The sequence below is a fragment of the Perca flavescens genome, chromosome 21 (assembly GCF_004354835.1).
Source record: "Perca flavescens isolate YP-PL-M2 chromosome 21, PFLA_1.0, whole genome shotgun sequence".
In the NCBI taxonomy this organism is placed as follows: domain Eukaryota; kingdom Metazoa; phylum Chordata; class Actinopteri; order Perciformes; family Percidae; genus Perca; species Perca flavescens.
Genome location: NC_041351.1, coordinates 19,638,914 through 19,649,691, shown reverse-complemented (window position 1 = coordinate 19,649,691; position 10,778 = coordinate 19,638,914). Strand labels below are relative to the sequence as shown.

The 10,778-nt window shown below is 42.0% G+C and overlaps 1 protein-coding gene across 1 annotated transcript in view; it reads right to left on the bottom strand.

The window, feature by feature from the left end:
• Positions 1–3,722: 3,722 nt before the first annotated feature.
• The window catches only part of shisa9a (shisa family member 9a), a 64,737-nt gene continuing 57,681 nt past the window's right edge, over positions 3,723–10,778 (bottom strand). Inside the window, exons 6-9 of the mRNA XM_028568581.1 lie at positions 4,584–4,681; positions 4,248–4,295; positions 4,157–4,187; positions 3,723–3,973 (exon numbers count right to left, since the gene is read on the bottom strand). Of these exons, the coding sequence (XP_028424382.1) occupies positions 3,723–3,973; positions 4,157–4,187; positions 4,248–4,295; positions 4,584–4,681 (428 nt within the window). The remainder of the gene's footprint in view (positions 3,974–4,156; positions 4,188–4,247; positions 4,296–4,583; positions 4,682–10,778) is intronic.

The following is a 10,778-nucleotide window of genomic DNA, read 5'->3' as shown; positions in this document are numbered from 1 at the left end:
CACTGTCTCATCATGACTGTACTCCACTATCACAGAAAAGATTCCCCCGTTTTTTGTTTCTTGCAGATTGAGACCGTGGAGGGAGCAAAGAAGAAAAAAAAAAGGGAATGAAAAGAAGTGAAGAAGAAAAGGGATTAAGAGAGAAAAGGCTTTGTGTATATATATATATATATATATATATATATATATATATATATATATATATATATATAAAGCATAATATCAGTTATCGCTACAAAGGGCCAAGGTCTGGAGTTTCACAGTCTTTCATGTACAACAGGCGCAGTAACAGTACAGACTCGTTTTCCTCCCTACTGTGATGATGCCTGCCGCTCTGCACTGTGGGAGCAGAGGGAAAGCAGAGTCCACCCTGTAATGTATTCTGTGTGTGTGTGTGTGTGTGTTAGGTGTGGGTGTATAGGTGACATATTTTTAATGCTCTGATGACTTCTTAAATCCTGTTACCTGATTTCAATTTGGTCTTAGGTTTCCAGTCTTATAACCCTCTAGACAGCAGGGGGTTCCGCAGCATGAAGGCAAAAAAACACCCCCTCCTGCATACCCCCTTATCTAAACGCTCAACTGGCTTAGCTGTTTCATCTTTTGATTTAGGAGCTGTAGTATTAGACCCCCCCCCCCATCAGATTTACATACAGTCTGGATACACAGTGTGCCCAAACGGAGTACACCTCTGCTAGAGCTTCCAATAAAAATGTGTCTTTTTTTTTTTTCCTCAACAGATTGTCATGTACATCTCTCTTATACGTACATGCTTTAGAGGTCCAGTGTGTAACGGGTTTAGTTGTTCAGTATCAAAATCTGTGTTGCCCTTTCACAAACTTGTCCCTTTTCATGAATATTTACCGCCACCATCAAGTCCAAGTATTCCTTTTGGCTTGAAATGTTACATTTGCATTCGCATGAACTTGGGTAGACGCTCCATATTCATGCGCCATCTTGAAATACGTTAGCCAGTAAGGGACATACACGACATACTGCTCCGCTTTTTCGCATTTTCGCTGTCCCATGATAAACTCACAGTTGCTGCTAATGCTGCTAATGGGTACGATACCCATTAGCAGCATTAGCAACACCTGTGAGCTTCCCGGCCCCCGGCAAGTTTGAAGAAGGAAACCTGGAGGACCACATGTATTCAAAATCCAAATTTCAGGAACAGGAGTCTTAGAAAGAGAAGGATATTGAAAAGAGCAAGAGACCGGCTTTTTGAAGCGTGAAGGCTACCGTAGCTGTAATACGTACTTTGAACTGCGTGGTGCGAAAGAGTTGATTGCGATATATGATCTCAACGCTAGATGGGAGAAATTCCCACACATTGGACCTTTTAAAATGGACAATTCATATTGTTACGCTTTGGTCGGATCTTTCTATTTTAATGTGGCTAAGCATTGTCTCATTACAGTCTGATCGCTCAAAAATGCATCTTTATCGCAAATGTAAAGAGGGTCTTAGAGGTGGAAGTAGCACTTTAGACAACAAGGTCAAAATGATATCTGTGGCTGCAGCTGCTAATAAATCTCACATCATTACAACACAAGCAAATAGGCTCGGAGAAGCCCATAGAAGATTTGGCCTATTTGTCAGACTTATTTTACGGATTTATTTTTATGAGAAATGTAACCCAGATAGTTGTTTTGTTTTTTTCCCCCTGCTGGTTGTGATGTTTTTTTTCTAGCTAGAGCTGGAGTACAGTGAGTGATCTAATCAAGCCTAGTTTCTTGTGGCAGTGTCTTCTTTTACCAGCTAAAATAAATGTGGTATTTTTACTCCTGTTGCATCCACTTTTAACAGTAGTTGCTTGCTTTTGTCTAAAACTAGAAAAATATAACATCCTATGCAAAATCTGGGCAGAAATACAATGTTGAGAAACCAAAGCTTACATTTGGTCCACAAAATAGGATAGGCATATAGTTGCTCAGTTGACCTGCTGTGCTGTCTGTGATTGCTTTAACATATACATACATAGAACATATTTTTCATTTAATAGGTCATTTTGTCCACTTCCAGTATGATGAAGGCCAAGCCTTACCACCGCTACACTAAAACCGTTTTGTTTTATGCACATTTTATTTGTTCTAAATTGTTCAACATGTTGTTGCGTTACACTGATAATAAGAATAAGTTACTGTGTCCTGAAAATAAATAATCTGGCACATATACCACAAAGTTTCTTTTTTACAGTTTGTCTTTTGTTCGGTTTAAAAAAAGGCTAGGTATATCATAAATTAGGGAGTTCTTGAGATGCTTGTATGCAGATTTTGTTATTGTACTATTAGACAGAACCAGTCTAGCTGTTTACCCCCGTTTCCAATCTTTGTGCTAAGCTAAGCTAACTGACTACTGGCTTTAGCTTCATATTTAAAATGCAGACATAAGTGGTAGCAATCTTCTCATCTAAGTCTTAGAATGAAAATGCACATATTGCCCAAAACTATTCCTTTAATATTTCCCAAACTGTACCCTGTCACTGAATGGATAGGGTGGGTCATTCTGACGTACTGTAGCTGTCACTTCTAAAAAGTTCAATCCGAGAGTTTTGCACCAATGTGATAGTCTAAATTCACTGATAAAAATGTATTTTTGGGGAAGCACTAAACTGAGTTTTTTTTAAAATGCAAATCGACTGATTAAAAAAACAAACAAATATGTACAAATTAAAATTAATATCAGCCTTCTGTAACTGAATTCTAAAATAATTGGTACCTTTTAAAAAAAAAAAAAAAAAAAACATATAGGTCAAACCCTGGTGTGTGGGAATTTCTACAGGATACATTTGTGTGAAAATATGTGTCTGCATGAATGTGTGTGTGTGTGTGTGTATGTATGAGAATAATGTCTGTGGAGCCTCTGCTAGCTCCAGCATCATCCAGATGCTGCCTCCCTGCCTCTTTATCCCTCCTCTGGGCCAGCTGTCACCACACAGACGAGATCAGAACAGAACAATGCCAGTGTGACAGCCTCCATTCTCTGTGCTGGAGCCTTGCGGAAAAGGGGCGACCTTCAGCTGCAGATCTTATGAAGGCGCTTCTGAATAGCCACAGTACAAAGCTCTGCATGTCTGCAGTCCAAAGCCCAGCGCCTGCATCACGTGTGTCTGTTTCAAAGCCCTCGGGAGATTTTGGGGGGTACGAATCAATAGGGAATGTTATTTCTTCCAAACCTTTCAACGCTTTGTTGGGCAGATGAGCAGAATTCTTGTTGCGTGGTTTGTGGGTGAACTTGCTGTGTTTCTTCTTTCCCATGATGCTTCGGTGCCTTACACTTAATCCCTTATATTGCTTCTCAGGTTTGGTTCATAAAGCCAATCCATTTTGTTATCAACAGTTTCCCACTTTATTATCCGTGTGTTGTTGCACTGTAATGCTCAGATATTGTCATTACCGAGTAGATATTAGCTGTGAGACAACACTCTAATATCACCACCAAGTGTACGTATACGCATCCCTGCTCTGTAGGCTCTTTGAAGTCATGGTTACAGATGCCACCAACTTGGACGCCATCCGTGATTTGATTGGTAAACTCTGTTTGTGAAACGAGGGCCACTCAGAAACAGTGTCACTGTCCCACCACAATGAGCCACACAAACAACACACATAGATCTGCACTTTTGACCAATGCAGGAGTTGGTGTCTCCACTCAGAGATTACTTGTGCCACCACACCACATGCATCCTTTGCCCCTCCTTTTCTCCCTTTCTTCCTCTCTCACACAGTCACCTCTGTCTTGCTGTTGGTCACAAAGTAGGGCTGTGTGGGGAGGAAGTGTTGGCTGTGGCTGTGGACTCTGGTGCTGTGAAGCTGGTTGGGCTCCAGCACAGTACACTGAGGCTTCTTGTGCCCGTAGGTCTTCCTCCGGCCCACCGTCTCAGTCCCATCCCAGGCCTTCAGCCCCAGCCCCATCGTATGCCCAGCCGCGATTGTGTTGGAGCTGTAGGCCATTGGGCGGCCCATTGTAGCTGAGCTGGAGCCGATGGGGGTCTCGGCGGCCCTGGAAATACCCAGGGACGTGCGACCTGGCATGGTCCCTGCCATGTGTGCCAGGGAGGTAGCCCCAAGGCCTGGCGGCTTGCTACTGTGGCTGTAACCATGACTGTGAGTGTGAGAGCTGTGAGAGCTGTGAGAGCTGTGGCCAATGTGACCATGGCTGCCTTTGGGTTTCTGGCCATTCAGCTTGAGTCCCCCCCCTCCTCCGACACCGGCTATGTGTCGTTCTGTCGGGAGGGTTGAGACAGAAGAGATGCTGGGCATTTCGGTGATATAGGTGGCCACCGGCTCAGGAGTCAGTGGACCCAGGGAGGTCATAGGAGTCATGTTGGTCATAGGAGTCATGTTGGTCATAGGAGTCATGTTGGTCATAGGAGTCATGTTGGTCATAGGAGTCATGTTGGTCATCTTGTTGTGGGAAGTCATGGGTGTCATAGAAGTCATGGGCATCATAGACGTCATTGGGTTCATGGAACTCATCTGGCTCATGTTAGGATTCATGGAATTGGACACCATTTGGTTGGAAGCCATGGGGTTGGTAGTCATCGGAGGAGTCATCGACGACATGTTGCCCATTGAGGGTCTGGAGTTGCCCATGGGCTGGAGAGGCAGCCCGCCCTTTGTTGGCAGCTCCACCATCAGCCGACGCTTGTTGTAGACTTCACCGTTGTACTTGGCAGCTAACAGAAGAGGGAAAAAGAGGGATGGAAAGTTAATGAAAATGTTAAGTGGACATGAAAGAGCAGCTGAAATCATGGGATAAATGTTGAAAATTGAATTCCTTCAATTTGACTGTCAAGTGTGAACAAAAATCAGTATCCTCAGCTTGTCTTTTTTGCTACTGTGGAACAGAAAGAAAATAGAACTGTTCTATAGAGTGACTCATAAAATAAGACTTTCAGCAGTTTGCAGATCAGCTGCAAACTAAGACATGCACATGTGAGCCAACAACACACTGGCACAGAAGTTTGGATAGAAAACATCCCATCCCTTTTCACTCCCACTATCTGAAAAGGTCATATAACAATCCCCATGTATTTTAACTTTGTTAGTCAGCCTACCCTTATCTACTGTAACTGACCAAGCAGGGTGTCAGGGCTACTACGCCTGCATAAAGAGGCCCGTTGTGCCACCGGGGGAGGGAAATCAAAAGGCAAGCTCAGAATGTCGTCTTCACCTCGCCTCTTCCTCCCTTATGAAGCCAAGAAAACATCTTATTTCTGTGTGGTTGGAAGAAGTTTACTATGATAAAAAGAGCAAAGCGTGCATGTTTTTTTCCCTTTTTGACATACAAAGAAAATATTTCAAAAAGATCTTGCTGAGTGCCCTTTATAGGGAGGAAATGAAGTGTAGTGCAGTTCCAGAGCTAGAATGCTTTCTGATACAAAGTTATAGATCTGATTTTGTGTACACAGCATTTTACATGTTTTGCTTCTGACTAGTTGCAATAAAAAAACAACAACATGCGCTATAGTGGTGATTATTACAACATGGCAGCTGTCTGTAGCTCCAAACATTGAGTGAAAGGACGTCCCTTTCCACATATAATCAAGTGAAAATTTCAGGAAGACGTGGACTGCTTAAATTAAGGGTAGTGCTATTTTTGTATGAATGTGTAATAGGGTTTGTAATGGTGTATGACTTCACTTGCCATATATCCAGAAGTGTAGGCTTATTGGCTCACAGGTGCCCTCTGGCAGTGGGTAAATGTTGCGAGTAGCAGCTAATTTTGCCAGTTATACTTCATATCAAAACTCTAGCTTATTTAAGTTACAACAAAAGTGTAACAAGTTTATATAGTGTATTTACAGTGCTAAATCAATCATATAACATGAAGAAGTGCATTCAGTAAACAAGCTAGCTAGCCACTAGCTACTGTAGCTAAAATAGCTTCTTGATTAGTTGTAGTATGCTTGGTCTGAGCATGGTGGGCCAAATGTGTGACTAACAAGTGGATATAATGCATTCACAGTGCTAAATTGTTCATATAACATGAAGTAGTGCTTTCAAGCTAGCTGTCACTAGCTACAGAAGCTTAAATAACTTATTGATTATTTGTAGTACGCTTGGTCTAAGCATGGCAGGCCAAATATCTGTCTGATATAACAAGTAGATATAATGCATTCACAGTGCTAAATTGACCATATAACATGAGTAGTGTATTCCAGCTAGCTGCCATTAGCTACAGTAGCTAAAATAACTTCTTGATTGTTTGTAGTGGACTGGTCTGAGCGTGCCAAGCCAAATGTGTGACTGAGCAGTACATATAATCTGTTCCTGTGCAGACAATAAATGCAGCACAGAAATAGACACAAGCCTCATTTTCATAATTTCTCAACACAACACAACACAGAGTTAAGGGGTTGCCTAACTACATCAAGTTGCATACACAGCACAGAAAGTTGCAAAAAAAAATCCAGTTATTGTGACAAATTATTTCCAAGGGGTAAAGAGTATGATGGGAAAAACATGCACGCACATCCAAAGTCACACCCAATTGACATTTCTATCTACCAGGCCTCACTGTGCTCAATGTGTTGGTGTAGGCATCTTCCCATATCTTCTGTGTGTTTATGTGTGTGTGTGGGTCTCTTAAGCCTTGGAGCAGTCAGGTTTAATGCCTCAAATGTATTCCTCCCTCTGTCAGTCACTGTCACCAAGCAACAGTCTGTCTTATCAGTGTGAAATGTGACCCTTTTTTCCTGTCGAATTCCCGTTCACAGCCAAGTCATTACTCTTTAGCCCTTGTTGCCTCCACGTCCTTGAAGATAAAGTTAACGCACTCAGCGAGTTTGCTTTGCCGTCAAACTATAAATCTACTTTATCGCTCTTTGAACGGGGAGAGCAACGAGTGAAGGAATAGCAGAGGTGTTGTGAGAAGGGGGGGAGAGGGGGAGGGGAGAAGGAGGGAAAGCGGCGTCTCACCCGCCGCCACGCCGCTAGACCGCCCCTGGGGATCAAACCTGCTTAGGGGACAGGTGAATCAATCCCGTGGCAGTCGGCTCAACGGTGCACATATCCAGCGGCGTACGTGAGTGGAAACGGAAAACACCGCTGTTACACAGTGTGGGCTCTGCATGCCTCTGCCTGAGAAAGGCCAGCATCCAACAGAGACCAACACATACATCAGAAAATCAAGCACCGCTTCTCTGAAGTCCCTGAGTGTCAAGAACACAAGGACCTTATTAGGAGTTTTATTAGCCAATCGGGTCTAGTGTATAGTCTTCAGAACCCCTTTTTACATTTTTCAAATTTGTTTTTCCAAATTCAAAACCTAATATATTCCATGTTTTAGTATATACTGTATGTGGGTGGATCCCCCTGTCATAGTGCTGCCACCCTACCCAGAAACATCCATTAGTCTTGGACTTTTATTGTCTTATGATGAAGTAAAAGCTGTCTATGAGGCTTTTTCACTCTGAAAGGTAAAACTCTTTACATCTGAATGGTTGTATTATTTTGCAGGAAAATGCTCTCAATATAAAGATATTGAAAATGGACACAGGATGTGGGATGTTATCTGAACTGGCTCTCTGTAGGAGCTGTGGAATAACAGTAATGTCAGGAAAATTAGGGGCAATTTTGGCAATGACACAATATCAATGTCTAGGATGAATCTCTCTTGGTCTACCATGAAATATCTCAACAATTGCCAAGGACCTTTGTACAGACATTAATAGTGCACAAATGATTAATCCTACTGACTTTCGTGAACCCTTAACTTTTCTTTTAGTGGCCCCCCAGGAGGTTGACATTTTTGTTTTTTAGTCTGGGGAACTACTGGATGGATTGTCATGAACTTTTGTACCATGGTGTCCAAGCAATGTGATGACTTTGGCCATCCTCTGATTTTATGCCTGGTGCTTATTAGCAGATGTGGCACCCTAACAAACCAAATTAAGATGGTGAACATGGGAAACGTTATAGCTTCTAAACATGAGCATGTTGTCAAGATATTACTTCCCCCATGTTGCACCAAATCATTAAACAAAAAATGCTGAAACTTTCTCCCTCGTTTCATTTTTGAAACTCATTTGCATGTAAAGAGGATTATAGGAGATTAAACGACAGCTGTAGTGTGAGGATATATGTTTTTAATCTACATGTTCTCCAAAAACTTTACATTTTTTAATAATTTCACACCGATAAGGATCTTTTGCTATTTGAGTCCTGCATACAAAACAGTGCAATATATACTACCGCAGCAGGTGGCGTATGTGGAAGCTTAAATTTAGCGTGTGCATTAAACGTGGGCCATAATTGGTCATTTGTACTTTTTAAGACTACATCCTCCTCTGGAAGGTCTACATCCAGGAACCTTTTACTAGTTGTTTTTTGCCTTGGCTGCAGTCAGAATTCGATAAAGTGACCTTATATAGATGCACAGGGGGACAGTGGGGATGGCTATTGATTGACAGAAGTGTAGCTTATCACCTAGGCAGTAGACCATTGGGAAAAGTAGCAGAGGCAATTAAAGAAAAGCAACAACAAAAAAAAAAAAAAAGGTGGTTGGAGGGAGTGTTGGGGAAATGGTGTTGATCTTAGTTGATCGGTTCTATTTCTCAAGGGGTCAACCGGCAGCGAGAACACCAGACTGTATAGCAGAGGAGAAGAAAAGAAAAGTCCATTTATGTTGCTTAAGATTAGCGAAGCTCACACAAAGGTGGCTTCTGAAAGCGCCACTGCTGGCATTTTTGTTGTGTTTGCTGTAATTTAGTCTTTCTCCCTCTCTTACTTTACACACACACACACACACACACACACACACACACACACACACACACACACACACGGTTCCCAACACTGGACTGGCAGCTTGCCTCCTGTGGTGTATATGTGGTGTATCGCTGGACAGCTTTCCAATCATTTCATAGGAGCCTTTTTGAATACCACTTGTGGAATGGAAATCTGTCATTCAAGTGTGAGCCTGAGGAAAGGGAGGGGGAGGTGATGGGGGGGGGGGGCTGCCTTCAATTACAGAAATAGAATCAGATATTAGCGCTTTAAGGGAGGATCGAGATTAGCGGCCCAATGATTCTTTAAGGAGCTATACAGAGCTTGATGGGTTGGAGGGGAAGGGGGAGGGATTGCGTGTGAGGGGGAGACAAAAGAAGCAAAAAGAAAAGGTGAGGGAGAATGCAGAGTTGAGGGCAGGAGGTGGATGGTAAAGGTGTCAATGTGAAAGAAGAGAAGATGGGAAATAGAGAGAGGTGGGAGGGAAGGAGCAGGAGAAAAGTTGAGGGGGAATGAAGGGGATAGTGAGGGAGAGAGAAAAACGAGCCGGGACATTAAAGGTTAGAAGAGCAAACGGTAGGAAAATGGTCCAGGAGAAGCGGTGAGGGGAAGATGAGGGCCATTTTAGATATGTAGAGAAGCAGAAAGGAATAATTGGGGTCGAAAGGAGCTGAAGAGGAGGAAGAGAAGAACATTTTCAGATGTACTTAAAGGTTTGAATGTCTACACTGCTGCCTGTACCCAATTCAGTCTTCGCAAAGAGGGTCCTGTGTAAACCCACCAATCTGAACCACACTGGTACAGTAGTTTTGCACATTTGATCCCATTAATTTGTAATCCTGTACACTTTATATTCCTTCCAACAATTAAGAGCCTACCACAGCTTTTTAAATTGATTTTATGCCCTCCAGGCTGCTCTCTCTTAAAGAACATCAGTATGTTATAAAGATCAACTTGCAGGGAGTTAACACTGCCTTAGAGTAACAATCAGGTCATATGAACAGCATATTCCATTTGGATATTCCAAATAAGGCCTTTGTGGGATATTCCGGTATTATTCAGGTTTTAGAGGCATTCTTTGGACATCTATACAGCGCATTCGGAATGTGTTTCAATCGGGGGTTTTACCACAGTTTACAGCCTCTTGCCTGTTTACGGCTACGGTCAGCTCTGTGTGTTGCTATGGTTGCTGTTAGGGGTGTAAGAAAAAATGTATACACTTCAGTATCGTGATATTTTATTTTATTTTTTAATTTATTTTTTAAACGTTCAAAAATATTCATGTAAGACAGTGGTTCACGTTTATGTTGTGTTTAAACCCCCTTACCGCTAGATGGCTATGCTGAGACACACCACTAGTGTCCTTGCCTAACTAGAAGCTAACAATGTAGCTATGGCTGAACTTTGGCCTACTTTGGCATATTAAAATTAGCTTACTAAGAGCCTGTGAAACCACAATCCCAAACTGGCAGTTTGACTTTCTGTGTACTGAATTGTTTACCCAAAGTAAACTTCTTTGACTTTTATGAACATCATGTCTTTTTTTAAATATTAGTTTTTCTAAAATGATACTTTAAAAAAATCCCAATATATCGCCTTACGCACAGTATCGAAATATATATCAATATATTGAATCGTGACACGTATCGTATCGCCAGATTCTTGCCAGTACACAGACCTAGCTGCTGGGAACATTTGGAAATGTCAGGATTCGATTCCGATTCTTGGTGTCGCGATTTGATTTAGAATCAATTCTTTATTCAAATCTGATTCTTAATTCAATAAACAGAAAAGGGGGTTGTAGTTTCAGGCTCTTACTTCAGCGCACTGTGTGCCAAACCATTTATTTGTGTTTTTAGTCGAAATATAGTAGCTGAAATGCAATATGAGACTTAGCTGGCAGTTATTAAGTTAAATGGTCTTGATGAAGGTCAGTGCCGAGTGGAAAGAAGCAGAGAAAAGTGTGTGGGAGTACGCAGCTTCTTTATTTGAAAGAGCTAATTAGCATTAATTTGGAAGAGTCTTCCGTCTATATGAAAATAA